This window comes from Anguilla rostrata, chromosome 8, assembly GCF_018555375.3.
Source record: "Anguilla rostrata isolate EN2019 chromosome 8, ASM1855537v3, whole genome shotgun sequence".
In the NCBI taxonomy this organism is placed as follows: Eukaryota; Metazoa; Chordata; class Actinopteri; order Anguilliformes; family Anguillidae; genus Anguilla; species Anguilla rostrata.
Genome location: NC_057940.1, coordinates 34,667,830 through 34,690,202, shown reverse-complemented (window position 1 = coordinate 34,690,202; position 22,373 = coordinate 34,667,830). Strand labels below are relative to the sequence as shown.

General features: G+C 45.6%; 2 protein-coding genes across 3 annotated transcripts in view; one reads left to right on the top strand and one right to left on the bottom strand.

Annotated features, from left to right (window-relative positions):
- The first annotated feature begins 179 nt into the window (after nt 1-179).
- Nucleotides 180-13,644, top strand: derl1 (derlin 1). The gene is made up of 8 exons (XM_064347858.1): nt 180-545; nt 7,075-7,186; nt 7,920-7,984; nt 10,121-10,147; nt 11,274-11,369; nt 11,590-11,642; nt 11,828-11,938; nt 12,068-13,644. The coding sequence occupies exons 1-8, from the start codon at nt 393-395 to the stop codon at nt 12,210-12,212; spliced, it is 762 nt and encodes a 253-aa protein (XP_064203928.1). The 5' UTR covers nt 180-392; the 3' UTR covers nt 12,213-13,644.
- Nucleotides 12,753-22,373, bottom strand: part of LOC135261502 (zinc fingers and homeoboxes protein 2-like) — a 28,043-nt gene continuing 18,422 nt past the window's right edge. For both annotated transcript variants that reach the window (XM_064347854.1, XM_064347855.1), the window contains 2 exons: nt 16,433-19,428; nt 12,753-15,981 (listed from right to left, as the gene is read on the bottom strand). In XM_064347854.1, coding sequence (XP_064203924.1) covers nt 16,446-19,253 — 2,808 coding nt within the window. In that variant the 5' untranslated portion in view covers nt 19,254-19,428 and the 3' untranslated portion in view covers nt 12,753-15,981; nt 16,433-16,445. The remainder of the gene's footprint in view (nt 15,982-16,432; nt 19,429-22,373) is intronic.

Below are 22,373 nucleotides of genomic sequence, written 5' to 3'. Positions count from 1 at the left end.
AATATTGAATTATAATTTTTGTTTCTTATTTTGCAAAGAATAAGTTCATTTTCACAGCTTTTAAGGAGGTATTTCATTCTCTCCTATTTTCAATTTTTGGCCATTTTATCGCGTGATAAAAATGATGAACGTAATCCAAGGACTACAACGCCTCCTGGCGTTCACGCCTTCAAAACTGTGACAGGAAGTGTTGCTCAGCTCTAGTCCTGGAAGCCACGTCAGGGATATCGGCCCAAACCAACAACGATGACAACTTAAAACGCAATAGCATAGCAACACCACGGAGAAAAGAGTTTCTAATTTAGCTAGCCACCGAGGATTATTTTCTTGACATATCCAAACCTTCCAGGGACTGTTCTCAGAACTGCGGCCCCCAAAAATTGGATGCAAAAATGTCAGATATCGGGGACTGGTTTAAAAACATACCTGTCATCACCCGGTACTGGTTTGCTGGGTCAATCATAGTTCCTCTCATCGGAAAATTAGGGCTTGTTAGCCCCTTGTACCTCGTTCTATGGCCAGAGTATTTCTTCCACAAATTTCAGGTAAGTTAAGAAAATATAGTTTGTCTCGCGTTAATGCCGTTGTGTCTAGCACTACCCTTGTTGCTTGCTATCTATTGCGAGCTAGCTAGACAGCTAGCTATTTTTGCATGTGCATTACAGCTTCACATTGTACCTTATTGTTTCCGATCAAAGGTAGTTATATGCTAGTTAATTACTTAACTCGATGCTGGCGATTTTTCAGGAGATTTTGAAAATTAGTTTGGTATCTAAATTGAAAACAGAATCACAACAGGCTTAAACATTAGTTAGCTGCCGTGTCTAGGCCTGCGTTGTTTTATGATAGACGGTGTTCTTGTCCATTGCCTGATCGACATTTCGGGTGAGTGAATTTATCGTCAAAGTCCAGATCTAGAATCAGTGCACATCTACTAAACTCTTTTGAAATAACTTTGCAATAGAGGTTCGTGCTAATCCAGGATCAGCGCTTCAGTGCTATTCAGCAGGGGACGAAGTAGGCTGGACTTCCGGGTCAGAACGTTTCCAGCTCTGTGCATGGGCACCTTTTACGGTCTATGATGGGCACACGTTTTTGACTGATATTGTACTCAGAACTGTGTATAGTTCAGTTCAAGTTAGGTTCGTAAATTGTATCGTTGATCTGATGCTTTTTGAATTCAGCAGGAAATTGTAGGAGTGCATCCAAAGACTGGTTCACCCTGCATTATGTCTCGCATCACACAATGATAATGATAATTTCCTTAGGCTTACTAATTAACGTCCATTGTACTAAAAAAGGTCGAAATTAAAAGCCCCTCGCAGTTTTTCTTCCTGTACTGAATGGACAGGTTTCTTCAGATACGTGCAAATGAAGCGGGCGGTTTCGGTCTACCACAGCCCTGTTGCTTTATTCAGTGGGGAAGTCCATTTTATACGACTAGCGGTGGCCCAAAACCGCTTAACCCTTGTGTTGTCTTAAGGGTCAAAAATGACCCGCCATTATGTTTAACAGCAGAAAAAACCCTCTAAATCAGGGGTGTCAAACTGAATCCCAAGAGGCCGTAGTGTCTGCAGGTTTTTCTGGTTTCCTTTCAATCAGCTGCCAATCAAGGCTTTGAGAACTAGGTGTGTGGATTCCTTAGCCAATCAATGGCTTAAATTAACCACTTGTGCCAGGAACACCCAAAAAACCATTAGACACTGCGGCCCTCCAGGACTGGAGTTTGACACCTGTGCTCTAAATGATCTTTTTTCAACTTGAAATTTGATTACTTTTCCTAGAGTGACCCCAACATTAGAAAAAGTGAACCATTGCCTTTGTTCATATTTCCATGAAAGCTGTACACCACCAGGGTACAAAGATTGTCTTGGTCATTTTTGACCCGGCAGTTATAAAATAATTTACACACCACAAAGACACACACACATTCCCACACTCACGCACATGCACACGCGCACACACACACACACACATTCCCACACACTCGCACACGCACGCACACACACACACACACATACACACACATGTGCAGTGTTCAGCAGAGGCAGTTGCCCTGTAGCTCTCAGAGAGAGATAGGGTCCCGCCTTGCTTTGACAGGCCACATTATGGGGAGACATCAGTACCCCCTATGGGCTAATTACAACTGCTGACTGACTTAAGACAAAAGGGTTCACCTTTGCACTCACCACTGCCTCTACCTGCTATGCTATGTACACTGCACTGCCTCTGAGATATGCTATGTACACTGCACTGCCTCTATGAGCTATGCTATGTACACTAAACTGCCTCTATGAGCTATGCTATGTACACTAAACTGCCTCTATGAGCTATGCTGTGTACACTGCACTGCCTCTGAGATATGCTATGTACACTGCACTGCCTCTATGAGCTATGCTATGTACACTAAACTGCCTCTATGAGCTATGCTATGTACACTAGACTGCCTGTATGAGCTATGCTGTGTACACTGCACTGCCTCTATGAGCTATGCTATGTACACTAGACTGCATCTACCTGCTATGCTATGTACACTGCACTGCCTCTATGAGATATGCTATGTGCACTGCACTGCCTCTATGAGCTATGCTATGTACACGACTGCCTCTATGAGCTATGCTATGTACACTAGACTGCCTCTATGAGCTATGCTGTGTACACTAGACTGCCTCTGTGAGCTATTCTGTGTACACTAGACTGCCTCTATGAGCTATGCTATGTACATTAGACTGCCTCTATGAGCTATGCTATGTACACTAGACTGCCTCTGTGAGCTATGCTATGTACACTGCATCTGCAAAGTCCATGCACACACACTTGCATGCTGTCCTACATGTGCTAATTAGAGTTGATTGATTTATGTTCTTCACATTTTTGTTTTGTATCTATTATCTTATTTTATTCTTATTTATTGTTGTTTATACATCTTGTGGGTGGGGGGCAATGGTTCAAAAAATGGGAGAAGACAAGTATTTTGTAGCTGAATTCCTCATTGTACAGTATATAAGAATATATCACTATGTTGCCAAAAAATTTCAAGACTGTTATTGTTTCCCTTCAATAAAATGCATTTATAAACTATTTTCTGCACATTTATGTTACTTTCTTAGGCTATACAAGTGCTATGTCATGCTAAAAAAATTAATGTTTACACCTGTGCAGTACTTTTAGCAATAATAATAATAATAATAATAATAATAAACCTCTACTTTAGTAAAAAATACAATTATGACAGGTGTGTTGTAATAAAAACGAGTGGTGTCCACTGATTAAATGCAGTCTTTCTGCACTGTGAAGAGGGAAAACCCAGATATTCACAAAGTTTGTGATGAATGACAGGTTGTTTCTTCATGCAAAATAGATTTGGGGTTTAAAATTCAATTAAGCTGCTGTATTTTAGGGGTTTAGTGAAGGCAGGTCATTTTTGACCCTTAGGACAAGGGGAGTATAGAGAATGTTAAGACTACACAAGGGTTAACTTCTTAATGGCACGTCTGCATGTTTTAAAATGTACGCACAGCAGCTGTGTTTCAAACCAGCTATGCTGCCTATATGCAAATAATTTTCACCAAAAATAACTGAATTTAGAAGACAAGTCACCAATGAGACTTAAGCTGCATACGTTTGATGTAGGCTAATGGAAGACAAATAAGCCCAAAATATATTTGAAAGTATGCCTGAGAGGGATTGACAAGTATGGGAATCTATTTCTATCAGTTGCATTTTCTGTTTATATATTTGAATTGTATAAGCATGCACTAAAATAAAATGCTTGACATGCATTAAAATAGTTGACACTCACTCAAATGGAATATGCTTTATAATTTCTGGAATTTCCCCACAGTTTCGGGGGTGAGTATATTTGGTATGCAAATATGAATGACGGTTTGAAGTTTTGCTTAAAAATATTAATTTAAATTTAAAACTTCTTTCCTTGATAAGGAGCAAAATGCACAATAGCTATCAGAATTGCGATAATGATGATGCTTCCTCTTCTTCACTCTTCATACCAGAGCAGACTATAAGTGCTGTATAGTTGGCAAACAATTTGCAATTGTAATCCTTAAGCTTGTAATATTGTGGTGTTTCTGTTTTTACATCCGTTTCTTAGTACATTAAGCACTTTGGGTTGCAAAAAGTTATATGAAATGTGCTGTGTAGGTGGCTATATATTATTTATAGAAAAACTATTCTACATGCTTTTTAGATTTTTGTTTTTGTTTTGCATGCTACTTTATGATTTCTATGCTTCTAAACAGGAAGGCTGATCAGTCATTATTTGTTGTGGAGAAATAATATCTGTAGCTGTGTTCAAACTTGCCACTAGAGGGAACTATTCACAACAGGTGTACACCAAACAAGCATTGCTGTGTGGTTTGAGGTGTCATTATTGATTGTGTACCAGTCTAGCCCAAATACTGACTTCAGTTTTTTCTTGTTTGTTTTCTTACTGCTGAGCTTTGATTCGCCATTGAATCTGAATAATAAACTAATTTTAGAACACGAGTTGCCATGGGCCATAAAAACACAGAAGAGGACATAACAGTAAGCAGTGAGTAGACTATTCCTGTTTTACTTGGGCTCTTGAGCCAAAGCTGGGTTTATCAGGGGGTGAGCCCTATTCAGAGGCTCCCCCCTCAGAGCACACAGTCAGGGAGGTGTCTGCAGGTATGGTCCAGTGTGCTCTGCCAGTGTTTATCTGAGGATATTTAGGGCATCTTCAGTGATAAGCTGTTGCCTGTTGACTAACGGGAAATGGCGGCGGAACTGACTTTTGATTGGGCACACGTCACCCTGTCTGTGATGTCACGCTGGTTGCGGTGGGTGGTCCACACCCTTCTGCACGACCCAGTTAAGTGCCGATGGCTTTTGCATCGCTGGACTAATGGCGTTATGTCCCTGAAGCATACTCACACCCTGGTGCTAAAGCAGGACGGCTTCAGGGGACGCCCAGTGCCCCGTTTAGGCCCCCCCTCGGAGGGCCAGATCTTATTTGCTGAGGCAGGGCGCGGCCTCAGTAGGGCGTGGCCCCCAGGCAGGGACGTCCCACAGACGCACTGCCTCTGGCAGTTCCCTGTCAGTGCCGCGTGACCTTCCCTAGCTGTGCACAGCTACACATGGCTCTACACACAGCTGCTGGACTTGGTAGTGCTGCAGTGATGGACGCTGCATGCCCAGCAAATGCCTCCCTCGTGGTTTTCATGAGCACCGAGGCGCATTCTTGGATTTAGTTCAGCAGCTAATGCAGAATTCATTTTAAAAATTTTTTGCAGCTTCTCTCTATTGCTATTTAATGAGGTCCCACACTATTAAAAATGGAAGCATAAGGGCTAAGTGAAAGCCTGTAGTGAGTGTGAATTCTGAGTGAAAGGGCGGGGCCTCGGTGAAGACCCGCGGTGGCGTTTCTGCCGAGTCCCGGCCAGAGGCCCGTGCTCCGCTCCACTCCCCGCAAGCTGTTTTGCGAGAGCGAAGCAGCTGTTCGCTGTCTCCTGTTTTTTTTTTGTTTGTGATGTCACGCTGGGCTTCCCGTGCGAGCCCTGGCCTCGGTCCTTCGGTCCTCTGACACACCTGTTCTGCCGTCTCTCTGGCCCCTGCGGTCGACGCCGGGCCGCCGTTACCGCGCCGACATGGCGGCGGAGAGCGCGTGCGTGGGCGAGCGGGCGGGCAGGCGGGCGGGCGCGGTGGTGTGCACGCGGGACACGACTGCACGGCAGACTGGAGGCACGGCGCAGCGCTGCAAAGCGGCATTTCACTGGGGGAGGGGCGGGGGCAGGCTGGGGACAGGCTAACAAGAAAGAGAGAGAGAGAGAGAGGGAGGGAAAGAGAGAGTGAGGGAAAGAAAGGGAGAGAGTGAGTGAGGGAGAGGGAGAGAGAGAGGGAGGGAGAGAGTGAGTGAGGGAGAGAGTGAGTGAGGGAGAGTGAGAGTGAGGGAGAGAGAGAGTGAGGCAAAGAGGGAGAGAGAGTGAGGGAAAGAGAGAGAGAGAGTGTAAGTGAAAGAGAAAGGGAGAGAGAGTGAGGGACAGAGAGAAAGGGAGAGAGAGAGAGAGGGAGGGAGATGGAGAGGAAGACGGAGAGGGGCGGGGAGGGAAAGCGCCTCTTGTTTACTGACCTAATTTCCTGTGCCAGAAAGTTACGAAGCAAATATGGTGACAGCGGAGATGAATGCAGGCATTATCGCCGTCACGGCTCTGCCCGCCGTTTCCACGGTGACGGCGGAGCGGAGGGGTGGGCGAGAGGGAGGGGCCTCGCGCTCAGACTGTCTGGGTCTGACTGGGTCACGCCGGTGACGATGGCTCCCCTCTCTGCGGCTGCGAGCTCCGCCGCCGTCGCCGTCTAAATCTCAAAATGTCTGCTCGCCAGGGAGCTGGAACACTCTGTTTACGGCACATTTAGCGCCCGCCGCACACGCCGCGGGGAACGCGCGCTCATTTGTTTATTGGCTCCTGCCCCATTTTTATATTTCTGTCGAATGTACACAGCTGCATTGCCATCTGTACCCAGGCACGTGGTTCAGCACCGAGAAAGGGCGAGAGCTGGGGCAGCTGGGCGGAGCCTTCCGGAAAGGTAGCCATTGCTGTAGCCATTGGCCTGATGTCTGGAATCCGGCCCCTCCCCCCCCTCCCATGATTGGGCGGCAGCCTCATGGGCCAGTGCTCATGCGGCAGTCGCGTTGCCCGTGGAGACAGGGTTTCGGTTGGCGGGGCGGTCCTTGCCTCGTCGCGCTCAGCCCGTGGGCAGGGTCTGCGGTCTGGCTGCAGCCTGCCTGCGGCAGCTGCGTAAATAGTGCAGTCCTCCAGCGCAAAGGCTGCGCAGCTGGGCCTGAGAATGCCGGTGGTGGGGTGGGGGGGAGCAGAATTTGGCAGCACGTGTTTGAGGACGCTGGTGTGCGCTCTCACAAATTAAGAGCAGTAGAACGGCCCACAAAGGGGATTGAGCATTGCCCACTGGGAGAAAGAGAAAAAATGGAGGAAAAAATGGATACAAGACTTTTTAAAAAGAAAGAAGAGTGGCATAGTAAACTTTGCTTTTAAACAAACAAACAAACCTAATAGTGTTTTCTCCCCCTCTCTGCAGATATGGAGACCAGTATCCTCAACGCTCTACTTCCCTGTTGGCCCTGGAACGGGATTCCTCTACTTGGTCAACCTCTATTTCATGTACCAGTACTCTACCAGGCTGGAGACAGGTAAGGCCTCTCCCTCTTGGCTTGTTTGCATGCCTTTACTGTGGCGCAGTGCTTGAGCCCGAAGCAGTTACGCGCTCAGGCGATGTGCAGGGGGACGTCAGCGCTCCCCCTCGACCTACAGTACCCTGAGCCAGGATGATGTCACTGAGGTCAGCCTGCGATTTCCTGGAATGGGTCATTTCGCAGCTGTGTAAAGCTACTGAAGTCTGGAGAATACAATGGCCGCATTCAAACTGCAAGCCGTTTCTCAATATACATGTTCTGTTTCTCGTTATAGGGATTATTGTGTTTGTACCAGGCAAAAGACAATGTTATTTTTGTTTGCGTGCATTTACGTGACCAGTTGCTCTTATCCAGCGTGCCAGAAAATGCAGAGGCACATCCAGAGCAGCACGTTCACAAGCTGGAGCCCCCCCCCCCCCCAAAGTGCCACAGATTGTAGCTACAATCAAGAAGCAAAGCTCTCCAGTTAAATCTTTAGCAGATTCCATGAGAAATATCTTAAATGCAGCCCTAAATAATGTTCTCACAGTGTGATTGGTAAGAATGCCATAGCCAGCTAGGCAATCCTTTAATTACAAGTTTATAATGACTGCATCCTTCGGTGGGGGGGGGGTTACGGGGTAAAAATTTCAGTGACTTATGAAACCGATTGTTTTTTCCTGAACTGTGTAGTTTCGTGCCAACCCAACAGCTGTTCTTTGTTTTTGTTATTTTATTTTTTTTTAAACAGGTGCCTTTGATGGGAGACCAGCGGATTACATATTCATGCTGCTGTTCAACTGGATTTGCATTGTTGTATCCTTTCTGATTGCGCAAAGCCATCGAGTTCCCGGTGAGTCGGTGTTCTCAGCCAGCCGTGCGTTTTTAATTGCCGATAACGAGGACTGTGATAATATTTAATACTGCGCCGGCGCCCAAATCCGCTACCACCAGGCTGTTAGCTTTCGCCGCGTTTATCGCTGAGAGAACGTAGTGGCGATGCCGCGGCTTCGTTTCGAGCGTGAGATCGGCGCCCGGCGCTCCGTAGAACCGAAGGTGTCGAGCCCTCCTGCAGTCGACGTGATTTTTTGTGAACGTTTTTGGAACGTGCCTTTTCTTCCATGGCCGCCCCCGGCAGGACGGCCGGTCTTTTCGCGCACGCTCGTCTGGAGCCCCTTCCAGCTCGCTGTGTTCCGGCCCCCCTCCTCCTTCCGCTTCTTCAGCCTCCGCTGGCTAGTTCAGCATGGGCCTCGGAGCACGAGCAGCGGCCTCCCAAACGTTTTCTGCGGCCTGCATTGTTAAAGCGTAGCCTAGCGTACACTACATGGCCAGAAGTATGTGGTCACCTGACATTCAACATCTCATCCAAAATCATGGGCATTAGTATGGAGTTGGTCCCACCCTTTGCTGCTTGAACAGCCTCCACTCTTCTGGTAAGGCTTTTTGCTAGATGTTGGAACATTGCTGCAGGGATTTGCTCTCATTCAGCCAGAAGAGCATTAGTGAGGTCGGGCACTGATTGGGCAATCAGGCCTGGCTTACAGTTAGCTTTCCAATTAATCCCAAAGGTGTTGGATTGGGTTGAGTTCAGGGCTCTGTGCAGGCCAGTCAAGTTCTTCCACACTGTTCTCAAAAAGACCATTTCTATATGAACCTCACTGTGTGCCTGTGGGCATTGTCATGCTGAAACAGGAAGGGGCCTTCCCTAAACTGTTGGAGAAGGACAAAATCATCTAGAATGTGATTGTATGCTGTAGCATTAAAATTTGCCTTCACTGGAACTAAAGGGCCTAGCCCAAAACATGAAAAACACCCCCAGACCAAGGGTACATATGTCCAGATACTTTTGGTCATATAGTGTATGTTCAGATATGGAATTAAAATCTTTTTTTAACATGTTGGCATGATTCACAACTCCATAACAAATAATGTTGGTTTAAAATCCCTCCTGACTGAGCCACAATAATATGTTGGTAAATGGAAAAATAATCATTTTTTGGCTCTTCCAGATTAGTATTAGTTTTTATAGATATGCTAGGTTTTTGCATGATGCCAATAATATCAAAACAACTGCACTGAATGTAACTATTACTCGCATGTAAATAGTCTTTGTTAAATGTGATGGAGAGTCCGTTATACACAGTATTTTTCCCATGCGTTTGTCCTGGCCCAACCCCTCCCACGACCCAGCGTTGAACTAAACTCAAGAGTCTCCTTATCCTAAACCTCCCCCTTTGAGCAATCCCTCATGCAGCCAGCAGGGGGCCTCACATTACGGTCACCCAGCCTGCCTCCCTCCCTCCCCTTTCAGCTGAAGGCCTCAGCAACACAGAGCTACTGCAGCATTGTCCGTCGACAAGAGGTTCAAAACCCGCAGCCCTACCGGTCCTGGGGGTCGGCACCCCACGCCCGCCGCTCTTAAGCGATATTCATTTTGGCGTTTGCATTGTGTCAGCAAGGTGCCTTGCCAATCGGGCGTGCAGCGAGGTTTATCTAGGTCACAGCTGACACGAAAGCCCGTTGCAGGCGCAGACATTTTAATCGCGCTGCTCATTCCCCTTTTAACGTTCCAGTTCTCGTAAAGCTCCGCTGGCGACGTCATCGTAAACATTCGCCGTTGCGTTTGATGCGTGTGGCGGTGAGGCGGCGCTTCCCGGGAAAGCCGAATTAAACAGATTGCTTAAGCTTTGATTTGTTAATGTATTGTGCAAATGTCACGGCCGTGTCCTCAAATTACTCTCCTCTCTTCTCCTCTGCTCTGCTCTGCTCTGCTGTGAACCATAATTCCGACTGCTGCTTGCGTGTGTGTGTGCGTGCGTGTATGCGTGTGTGTGTGTGTGTGCGTGCACTCTTATGGGTAATGGTCGACAACTCTATATTTACAGATTGTGAATAATTGTTCTAATGAAGGCTTGGGATCTTGGTTTTGGTTTCCTTGACATTAGTGTGCAGATAACAGGACTGATGATGGACATGCAGGTAAGTCCCACCTCCCCTTCCTCACTCAATGAATGTCTACTGCATATGAAGCCTAAACTAAATGCTGCTAAAGAAATGGCTGCTTAAAATGAAGCTTTCAGATCTAGTGTTACGCAAAAGATGGTGAACTTAAGTTATGAAAATTATCACTTGTTTTGATTAAAAGAAAAAGATGGAACGGAACAAGGTTTAGGGATTAGGTCATTTAGTCCATCTACATGAACCTGCTCATCATTTTGCCAGTCTAGGCAGTGGATATCACGCGGTGGCGAGCCTGGCCTTGGAATACTGGCAGGGCGGCTGCTTCCACTGTTCTGTTAATCTCTTCTGTGCATTAATACCTCTCTGCAGCCAGATTTGCAGTGTGTTGATTAGACCAGACTTTGGCAGTAAGTCCTTGTTAAAGTGTGTACTGTGTCACAAACCCAGGGTCGGTCTAGTTGGCAGGTATGAGAGAAGTTGCATACTGGCTCCCAGGTACATTTTTAGGTGCCAAGCTCAATCGTTGGATATCAAAAGTGAGAAGAACGGTTCGCACATGCACTGTTGTTTGCACACAAACAGTTCCTGTTTTGCCGAAGACTTCAATGCAGGCGGGATATGGAGCGACATATGGTTTAAATAAAATAACATTTGTTTTTCCTCTTTCGTCTTGCTGGCAGTGACTCACCGACTCCCTCGAACCCGAGCGCTTCAGTCGCTGTGTTTTGTAAGCTCCCAGAGCACTTAAAGAATGCGGTGGATTTGCATTGAATGTGTGTGGGAGGCTCAGTGTGATCTGCTCTTTCTCATCAAAACAAGCCCAAACCAAATAAACCCTCAGCTTTCTAAAGAAACCGGCGCCATGTAAACATCCAACGGCTTCTCCCTCGCGGCGTGCGACTCCTTTTAAACCCTTCAGCTGAGGAGTATGACTGGTCTGAAGAAAAAAACCCTGTTTCCATTGGTCGAAGGCTAGTTTATTACCCGTTTTTCACCCAGTAAAAGTACTGGAAAGCTCAGCTGATTATATTGCCTCTTTTCAGGAATTTCAGTTGGATTATCTGTGGTAGAGTTGCTGCTGTCCTAATGTGTGATTTATTGGTATGGTGGGGTTCTCAGTGCGTCTCCTGCATTTCCTCCCCAGCTCTTGATGATTCCTCTGATCATGTCCGTGCTGTACGTCTGGGCCCAGCTGAACAGGGACATGATCGTCTCCTTCTGGTTCGGAACCAGATTCAAGGTACTGGCGTCTGTACACTGGTACTGATCCCAGTGCTGGGATGTTCTCCTCAGGTCAAACTGGCACACCATTCAAATATTGCTGCTCATTTCTAGAACTACTTACTGCCCAAGGATAATGACATCATTGTGGGGAATTTCATTATGTCTGTCAGGACCCATTCTGGAAGCTTCTATTTAAATGTTTGTAAGTAAGGGAATCCTGTTTCCTTTTCCCACAGGCGCGTTATCTCCCTTGGGTCATTCTTGGGTTTAACTACATCATTGGAGGCTCGTGAGTATTGTTTATATTTTGCTGTAAATTGACCGCATTACGGATGCAGTCAGACGTAGATAACAAGTACTTGCTGTCAGTGTAAGTGCATTTTATTTAATGTTTGACAGATATGTTGTGATGTAAGGTGGATTTAAAGGATTCTGAAGCTGGAACTGTGCTGTCACTCTCTCCCCTATCCTCAGGGTGGTCAACGAGCTGATTGGAAACCTTGTTGGGCATCTGTACTTCTTCTTGATGTTTAAATACCCCATGGATTTGGGCGGCAGGGTTTTCCTTTCCACCCCACAGTTTCTGTAAGCATCGCATCACTTCCTCTTCCTGTTTAAAGCTCATGTCCCAAAGTGTTTCTCCTGCCATTGTCATCACTGTGAAACGCTAGCTGTTTGAACGCTGAGACCTGCCCGTCTGTGTTTGCCCCCCAGGTACCGCTTTTTCCCCAGCAGAAGAGGTGGAGTCTCTGGATTTGGGGTCCCGCCCCCCAGCAGGAGACCGGCGCCCCAGGAGCAGGGAGGGGTCGGCGGGGGCCGCCATAACTGGGGCCAGGGCTTCCGACTGGGGGACGACTGAGGTGCCGGGGAGGGGGCAGCAGTGGCGGCTTCTCCATCGGCAAAGACTTTGATTTTACTGTGCAGGTGGAAAAGGAGAAGGACGTGCTTAGGATATTATTTTTCGTAGATTGTACCCCACCCCACCTCCCCACCCCTCCCCCGGACAGGTGTAAGATTTGTCTGCTGGCAGTGTGACACCTGCAGATCAGCATGTGATTCTGGTTTGGTTATGTCTGTACTCTTTAATGATGACATATCGTATTTCCCTGTAATTAAAGAGGTCCCTCATGTGTAGCATCAAGAGCTCAATAACAGCAGTCAGGCGGTAAGAACGCTGCGTATAAACTCTCCTTCGACCGCAAGAAGGACACAAGCTTCCTTGCCCGCCTGAGAACTCACTGTGTGAGGGGGCAACGAGACCAGCAATTTGTGGCTTAAAGAAAGATGTTTTTTTCTAAAGGCTTTCTTAACGCTGAAATGTTTTTCTGCCATTAGTGAGCCGTCGTTTTGAGGTAGCAAAACACTGTCCGCTGTCCAAAAAATAATGGGGGGGGTTGCCTTTTTTTTTTTTTTTAAATAAATGTTTATTTGTATTTTTATGCTGATTTGTGATCTCAAAAAATCATCAGTTGCTTTTTGAGGCAGAAACAGCGCTGCATTGGGGCTTCTGCAGCTCGACGGCGGGCGTGGCTCCAGCCGGTCGAGAGGAGCGTAGCGTTGGGATCTCTGTAAAACCGTGCCATATCGTACCCAGCCACTCTCCTTGCGCTCTGCGACGGGGAAGCTTAATGAAAATGTAACGGAAATGCATCGCGAAGGACAGGGGGGGCATGTGCTCTGTAGATTTAAAAATAGCACTGAATTCTGGGAAATAGTACCAGTTCAGGAAGATAAACGAGCCGACGTATGGTGCCCGAATACCGTTTCCAAGGGGAAGGCATCTCAGAATGTTGCGGTTGGCTGATTCATCTGGCACGGGATTCATAGCTAGTCCATAACGGAGGCTAGTCTGTATGTACACAATTCACTGTATAAAAAAAGGTATGTTTCCCTGTCATGTCTTTAGACTGAAAATGAGTTGTGTACATTACTGGCAGGCTTTGTTCACAAAGGAAATTTTTCAGCCTAGACACTTGTAAAAATAAAAGGTTAAACAAATATGCATACTTTTAAGATTGACACCTATACATACATGCATATATTTCATCTCTTGATTTATCCTATTTTAATGAGAACTGATAAATGATTGGCCATTGGTGAATGAACCATTAGCCAATTGGTACTTTTGCTGATTGTTTTGCCATTTGCAAATCTCTAAACATAATTTTATTAATTTTCCGATATGAATGTAGAGCGCGTAGTCTGAGATTACTCTCGGAGGTGGTCTTTGTATAATTGTAATATTCCTACACGTCCGATTCATGCAGTGTTTAATAAAACATTTTCATGCATTCTGTGTGTAGAGAACTGTTCCATCCAGTTTCATGAGAATCACAGATAAATCAGTGGCTTTCTGAAAATTAGCCAAGAATTCCATCTCCTAATGAAATGGGTGGGAACTGTCAGAACAATTGCATGAAATGGCTGACTGAACATCTTCACCTGCTTCTGTCGAATGAGAACACCATTTCTATTGATATTTTAGACCTATTGTGAGGAAGCAAATAGGCATGTGTCAGGGCACCATTTGGGAACACCATTTTTAATCACTGCTCTGTATGCCAGCATCATGTAAAATTCTCATGCTTGTTTTAACTGTAGTCAACAGAGGTTGACTATTTTCAAAATGAAAATAAATTTCTTAAAAATTAGTTGTTTGGCCAGTTATCCCTCTGAATGATGTCACTAGCAGATTTGATTTATTTGAGCCAACTACTGCAAGCCATAGCAATGCATTTCATAGTATTTTTAAATTTGAGAGCCTGAATGCCAAAACACTCACCTTTTCCATGAGCATTCTCAAGTGTGTCAAATGCTAAGCTCATTTGATTTTCAAAAACATTCCTGATCTAAATACTTAATTTCAAACACATTCATGAAGACTGAAAAAAAATGGAATATCTGTTCCACAGTAGGGTTGTTTCCCTCGCATATGGTGTTATTTTGAATGTCTTCCTAAAAAGCAGAAACAGGAGTTATAATTGCCTTTTGAAATGAAGCAGATATCCTTTTCTTGGGTTCTAGTTTCCCAAAATCTCACAATCCTGCTCCAGAGGAAGTCTGGCAGAAGCAAGAACCTCGAACATTATACTTCATTTTCAGCAGAGGATATTTAAAAAAGGATCAAGCTACAGGCAACTGTAAATGAAGTACAAAAAACAAAAGGGATAATGTACATTTTAAAACACCTCACCAACGGAACATTAAGCCGGACCAATTACACAAATAACTTGCAGTGGGGACTGCTATCCCGCCCCCCTCCAACAGCTGTTCAATGTAATGCATATTGATAGCACCTTTAATATCAGTTATATATTTTAATGAGTGTTACACTTTTTTGTGTTTTATTTAAATTCCTGTGATAGGTCAGTCTATTGCAATCCAGGTGCTTAAGTGCAAATTCTTTTAGCAGTTGCGTCTGCCCCCAGCTACTCGTGCGATTACTCTTAACATCAAGCAAAGGGGTCACACTTCAGTTAATTGTAAGGAGTAGAGACCAAGAAATCCAATCTGACTGCACAGACTGCTTCTGGAGCAGGCGGTTAACTTTTAAATAGGCCGTTTTGTTTATTGGATTACAGCAGACAGCAACTGGTTTTTAAAAAAGCAGGATTCTTGGTTGAAGCACAGTATTCTTGATATATTATGTCCGAACGTGACTACATCAGAAGCGTAACATAAAGAGCGTGTATCTGTTACCGGGTCTCTGTTTTGTGCTAGTTGAAATGGAACTAGTACTACATGCAGTAGAGTACTCCTAGAAAAGCCAACATGTATAATGTGCTGAAGTGTCCATCCGAGAAATAATAATGGCGACTACGGCTAGAACAAAAGGAAATGGCGTGTGCAGCATGTGTCCGGACTGTTTCGGGGAAAATCTTTCCCCGCTCGGGTTTCCTGGCGGAAAACGCCTGTGCGGCTCGGAGCTCCTCGTTCCTACAGCGAGGAACAGCCGTCTTCTGAAGGTCCACAACGTCGCTCGATCTCGAGGACAAGGCGTTCTTTACAAAAAAAAAAAAAATACAAGCGTTGCAAATTTTCAGACACGCACATCCGCATGCACGCGCAAGCAGCTCGGATTGGATTTTACAGAACGTCCACCTGACAGAAAACAATGAAGTTGGGCACTGTAACATGGAGTTACTGAGAGTATTGCCAACAGATGTAGTGGTTCATGGTGTCTTGTTACAAAACACAGTACATACCACCGCAAGGACCAGCTGGAACGTAAAGGGACGAGTCACTCCTATTACAAATGTAACAAAATTCCCCCAAAATTGTACAAATCTGTTGCAATACAGAAAAATATTTACAAGGACCCTTTTTTTAAAAGTGTAATAATGCAGCAGTCCAGCTTTGGCACACGACGGTAACCTCCTGGTCAGTTGGAGTCCACTCACTGTGCCTCTGATTACATCTCAGCTCAGCCAAAATGCTCCCACGGTGCTCTTGTAATGCTTTATCAGACATTTCAACATTACAGCCATGTTGTGTGAATGCTGTGCATTTAGCTGGGACAGTGCAGATGTAAAATCATTGGTTCCGAAATACGAAAAATAGAATTTCTGTCCTTCCTTCCTTCCTTCCTTCCCCTCTTCTGTGCAAAGGACAGTTCCCACCGTTCCCACCTGGTAGGTGAAACAAACAAACAAAAAAAGCCATCAGTGACATCACATTTACTGGTGTCAGCCTCATAGTTAAATATAAAAGATTGGGCTCGCTATCAATCCCTTTGGAAATATGTCTTTTACTGCAGCACCTTGACCTCAGAGGAGGTGAACTGTACAGTTGGAATCATACACAGTAATCTTTTTATAAATTAAAAGTTTTATAAATGGGTAAAAATCTGAAGCCTTGGGGATAATAGATGCATGATCTGAATAGGGAGTTTTAATATTAATAATTACTTGGCTAAAAATATAAAAAACCTTCATGGTATTAAACACCTACATAAAAAAAAATATTATTCACTGAAATTGATGAGACTGTTGAACAACTAAATGGAAGCTGGGCTCAAAAGGTTTTACAAAGGATTATTAACCCACACTTCAGGTTGAATTTCTTATGTTCTGCGATTACCTGGTGTACAACTTTATCCAGTCACCCTTCCAGAGATGTCTTCTGCCACATTATCAGTATCTGAGACCAGCTCCTGTCCAGTTAAACCTCCGTCCACCCCAACAGTCATCTTCACCCATCCCCCATGATCCTCTCTGCCTCGTCCGTCCTGGATGCCGTTCTTGCTGTCGGATGTGTTTTGTCCCAAATTGTTGGCGAACCAGTTTTTGATTTCCTGGCTGCTGAGCGCTGCGCCCTCAGAGAACCTCTTGACATCCTTTTCTCGCTGCGTCTTCCCGTCCTGGTAGTGCTGTCTGGGGATATTCTGGGTATATTCAGTGCTTGCCGGTGAGCCCAGACCGTTCTGGTCTTTGCCGCCCAGCTTCTGGAACAGCTCCATCCACTCTAAGGTCCCACTCTTCAGGGCCAACCGGCTGTCCTTGAACCAGCGGACGATGTCTGTGCGGGCCAGGCCAGTCTGGACCTCCAGGTTGTTGTATTCCTCAGGCGAAGGCCACCGCGTTAGTGCAAAAACGTTTTTGAGCTGCCCCAGTGATGTGCCGTCGATAGCCGTGGGACAGGTGGGAGGGGCGACGATGGGAAGCGGGGACCTCCTAGTTTGGCCCTCCAGCTCGTGAACGCCGTTCTGCGTGCCTTGCCGCAGCACCCTCTCCTCCATATGCGCCTTCTTCGAACTCATGGAGTTCAGAAGGGCTTGTTCCAAGTTATCCCGCAGGGCACGCCGCTCCGAAAACCAGCTGGTGATTTCATTCTTGGAAAGTCTGGTTTCGGTTACAAGGCCATCAATTTCACCAAGTGTTGGGAAGCTGCTCCTCTGGAAACTGTCCTCTAAAATCTTAAGCTGCTCAGAGGTTTTCCCTTTCACTCGCTCCAGAAGAGGAAACTGGGTGGGTATGGATTTTTTCAGCATGTCTTTCGGAAGAAGATCAACGCTTAAGTGCGGTACGGCCTTGTGGTTATGATAGTGCTTGTCGCTAAAAGAGTTTTTCATGTTAGCCTGGGAGACACCACTGGTCTCGATCAGCCGATGTACCTCCTGGTCTTCAGGAAGCTGGTTCTTCACTTGACAGGTCTGCAGCTCTGCGATTTGATCTCTTGTTTTCTTGCAGTCCAAGGGAAAGCTGGGAATAGGGGAGGCTACCTTGAGGGAGGGCTGAACGGATTTTATGATGGTTGGCCGCTTCACTTCAGAGGACATCACAGGGGCTGTTATGGTCTGTTTGAGTTCAGGACCTGGACCTGTGGACCACTTTCCGTCAGGGCTGATCAGTGGGGCCAGCACAGGGCGCTTAGTTTCATGAATTACTGCTGGGGGCACCGGCGGGGGTCCCATTGGTCGTTTCAGCTCAGGAGAAACAACTGGAGCTACAAGGGGTCGCTTCATTTCTGGGACAACAAGTGGTGGTGCCATGGGTCTCTTCATTTCAGGGGGCACAGCTGGGGGTGCCATAGGTCGTTTCCCTTCTAGGGCTCCAACTGGACCAGACATCACCCACTTCACATCTGGGGCTGTCACCAGGGCTGGAGTGGGCCTCTTCCCTGCAAGGCCCAACACTGGCGCCGCTTTTGGGCCGACCATGGAGCGTTTCACCTCGGGAGCCACTGTTGAGGCTGGCAAGGGCCTCTTGAAGGTCTCCACTTGGTTTGATACTGTCAGTGCAACAGGAGGACAGGTCACGGTTGACCCATTGGCAACAGTCGTCAACACTATGCTAGACTGTCCGAAGAGCCGGCAAGGAACAGTCTGAATAAGGGGCTGGGTGACTTTGGCTGGCTGGTTCAGTGGGGTCGGCAGGACAGTAAAGGTTTGATGCACAGGTGGGATTGATCCATTAAACATTTTTTTACGGGCCTCCTCCACCTCCTCCGGGGACCAGGTGATACCTTGCTTTAGCCGCTGAGTGGTAAACCAGACTTTGATTTGCTCCTCTGGGTGCTTGGATTGTGCCGTCAGCCAGGAAAGCTCAGCATGGGTTGGGTAGGGAAACTTGTTGAAGGATGTGATCAGGGTGGCATTGCTGTCCAGCGACGGGTTGTATTTGGTGGTGTTCAAAGGGACAGCGATTTTTGGTACCAAGTTATAATTCGGCGGGCGCTGCAGTAATGGCATAACGTGAGACAGCCCTTCCTTTATAGTCGCTTCAGGGATGATAACTGTCCCATTCACATTTACAGCAGTGATTTGGTCTTTTGTGATGAGGGCATCTACATGGTTCTCAAACTTTTCCCCTTTGTGGAAAAACTGTTTGTTGTCCGTTTTGGGCTTTCCAATCTTTATGGTAGTTGATTTGCCCAAAGGGAATGTGGCAAAGCCCTCAGCACCTCGAGCGGTAGCAGCATCATGGCTAACTGCACCGTTTAAACCCTCGATTGTCTGCTCCAGGATGGTCTGGCTGTTCATTTTGATCCGCTTGAACTTGAAGTTGTTCTCCCCAGGATGACACTTCTCATTGTGCTCCGTCAGGATGTCAAACTTCTTTGTGTTGAAATTGCACACTGCGCACAGGTAAAGCGGGTTCAGTATGACATTGGGATGGTTGGAGTCCACGTGCTCTTTGAAGTCGTTCAGGTTCTGGGTGGAGAAGGGACAGTACTTGCACTCGTAGCCTCCTTGCTGCTTCCGCTGTAACCGAGCCTCTGTCTCTAGCTTCTCTCTGTCCGTCTCCCTGTCCGGAGTCAACTGTGCAGCAGGCATGGTCTGTGACGAGCCATTCTCCACCGTGCCATTGGAGGAGACCTCCATGTCCTCAGAGTCATCCTGCTCGGTCATCTCATTAATTCGGATCATGCAAGGGATGGTTGACTTCCTTCGACTGGCCATAGCTCCAAACGGGGTATGGGCCTTACAATGGAACTTTGGCAGAATGGGGAGGAGGGTGTGTCAGTGTCTGAGGAGGGGGCTGTCCTCGGCCCTCTTGTCTGCACTGGAGTCTCTTGCTGACTGAGTGTCAGCTCCAATGGGGCACTTCATGTAACTTCATTACAGACATTCTGACCTAAAGCAAGGGAGAAAAAGAAGAAAGATTTCATTACATGAGAATGCAATGTTAAAGCTTTGTTTTTAGGTTAATCTTTGAGGATGATGCTGTATACATAATCTTATTTTGTAAGCACGAATGTGAAATGATCACTTAAACCATTATCTCAAAAAGCCTATACTCTATGGAAATGAATTTGTACGCAGCTGTGCTTGGCTCACAGAACTGGTATCAAACTGCTATCAAGACTAGTCAATGCAGATCAAATATGAATCAAGATTCAGCAATTACATGGCCCACTTCTCATCTCAAATGTTTTCAGAGACATATTTTAGTGGACTGTTTTGGTTTATGAACAGGTTGTGCATCTCACCAATCAGGTGCCGGCAGTGTTCAGTCGTATTAAAAACGAACAAATTTGTAGGCTTCACAATTTCCCTGCATGATATCCTGATTATATGAGGTAGCAGTACCTCCAAAGAGGTACTCTAACATCACGATTGGGGTGTGGACAGAGTGGAATGTAGAAAGAAAATTTCTAAGATGCTTTTCTACCAGTATTTTCTACCAAATTATATTATTTTAGTCATGTTTAATTAACAGGATTAAAATGTTTTACGGTGTGAGATCACAAATATGGGGTTATAATATTCTTAACAGAACATTTTAATGCTGATATCACAAAGACTACTGGTAACTGAAAGAAATTGAGTTCTAGAACACTTTTCCATTCCAAAAAACACACTCTTCAAAGGGTTAAATGGCCAAGCTAGACTTCAGCATATTCTCTCTATTCAGGTTGATGGCTATATTCAACAACACTGAGAATAATTAACATGTTTCCAGGTATGTTTTCCTCCGGCTTTGCCTCCCCACGTCACTTAAAATCATTTCTACAAGTCACACTGCATTTTCAGCCTGTGTGCTCTAAAGTTCTTGCACGGTAAACTTGCCCATAGGACAACATCAGCAAATGTTGAAATACTGAGCATACAGCCCACTTGCAGCCATGAAAAGGTCAAGAAATATTTCTCCTGGAAATGGATTAAATTTCATCTGTGGAAATCCAAGTTGCTTGTGCATTACAAACAGCATACTGAATCATCGTCTGGGTCAGTGTCTGGTTCCTGTTCTTAAGTGCGGTACTGCCCAGACTGACTCCTGTGTTGGTGCACCTGGTTCCTGTTCTTAAGTGCGGTACTGCCCAGACTGACTCCTGTGTTGGTACAAACTATAGGCGGGTTCCCCATGGAATAATGCCTAATTAGCCACAGCATGATTCTGGGAGGGAGGGCTCCAGTCAGCAGGGCATTCTGCCCCTTGTTCTCCAACAACTCCTGAGATGAACTGGGCTCGTGAAACCTGTGTGCGCAAGCTGTGTGGTCCTACTGCGAGGCAGCTATGATAATGAACTGCAGAGGTTAAGTAGTGCCAGCTGGTTGCACGTACTTCAAAAGCAAAGTGCACTAATTTACCTCTCGTGAACTGACAGAGAATTTCACAGGGATGGAAAGTGCCAATAATGAGCGGATAAAATTGATGTGAGACAAAAAACGTATTAAAAATCGCTTTACTTCCTTGTGTGATAAGAGCTGTCTTCTTATACACGTGCTCAGATGACTGCATGTATACTAAAGCCAGTATTTTGTAACTCCAAACATCTGTCAGACCAGTTAATAGACTGCATGTGTCAACTTTTATGGCCAAGATGTCAGATATGATCTCCTTTAACAAGAAATCCATAGAACTTCCTTCTCCTTTAACCAAGCGGACACCCATACAATTTCTATACAAATACATTAATAAATAAACAGCACTAACAGCGTTTTCTCACTTTTTGTACATATGTGAACACACCAGACAAACTTAGACCCCTTTGAAATGAACTGAACTCAACCACCACAGGTGGTGGTACCAGCATGGTTCATTTGTGGTTCCAGGTCTACTTAATTTGTGCATTATGAACACAAAGCAGCCCCAGTCCGCTTTGCGTTTTTCAGTACACTCTAATACCTCGAGACTTGCCATACATTGATTCTACGCAGCTGCAGTGACTTCTGAGTGTACCCGGCATTAGCTGAATACAGCAGAATGGCTGCTGGTGGTGTTTGGGGGATTGTGTGGTCAGAAGAAACCTGAGCTCTTCTTGCATCAGCTTCCTCAAAATGTAGCTCAACCAAATGATAAACGCATCTGCAGAGGCCATCTGGTACACAAGTATGCATAAATGGCAAAAAAATTAAAATGCATGCCAATTTTTGTCATAACGATGAAAATACCTACCTAATTTTAGGTATGCATTCCGTTAGGACATACAATTTTAACAATACATTTTAACTTTTTGCTGTTGATGCGTACTGGCATAGCACTTACTGTATGTCAACCCCTGCCCATAATCCAACGTTACAAAGGTGGGGTCTGTGTTCCAAGGGAGCTGTTGTGTGAACACAAGTGGACCCACTTACAATGGGAACACAGAAAGACATTTACCGCTGGTTAACTTTTTGGTTCACTTAAAAATAACTATATGTGAAAACACCCTAATTATACAAGGGGACTTGAGGAGTATAGGCACCTGACACAGGGTTTGACAATTTAGAAAAGTGGTTGCACAATTTGGCTAACGCTAGTCAGTGCTTGGTTGCACAAATGGACAAAATTGTAGCCTGAAAACTGGTGGGTCACTGGGCCAATTTTAGTATTTGTTTTAAAAAGACCTACACAGAGACTTGATGTGTAACAATATACACATTGTTTAATTAAAACATTCTAGAAATTTGAGTTAAGGTCACAGCAATGCAAATTGATGGAATCGACCCAAACACACAAATTGTATCTAAATGTGAGCCAATTAAAAGCCCTTCGTTGAACTTATTTCATTTCCAACTGACAGCACAATTGATAGCACAGCAAATTTATTTCTCCGACCAACACAGACTTCTGTCGTTACTCCACTAAAAAGA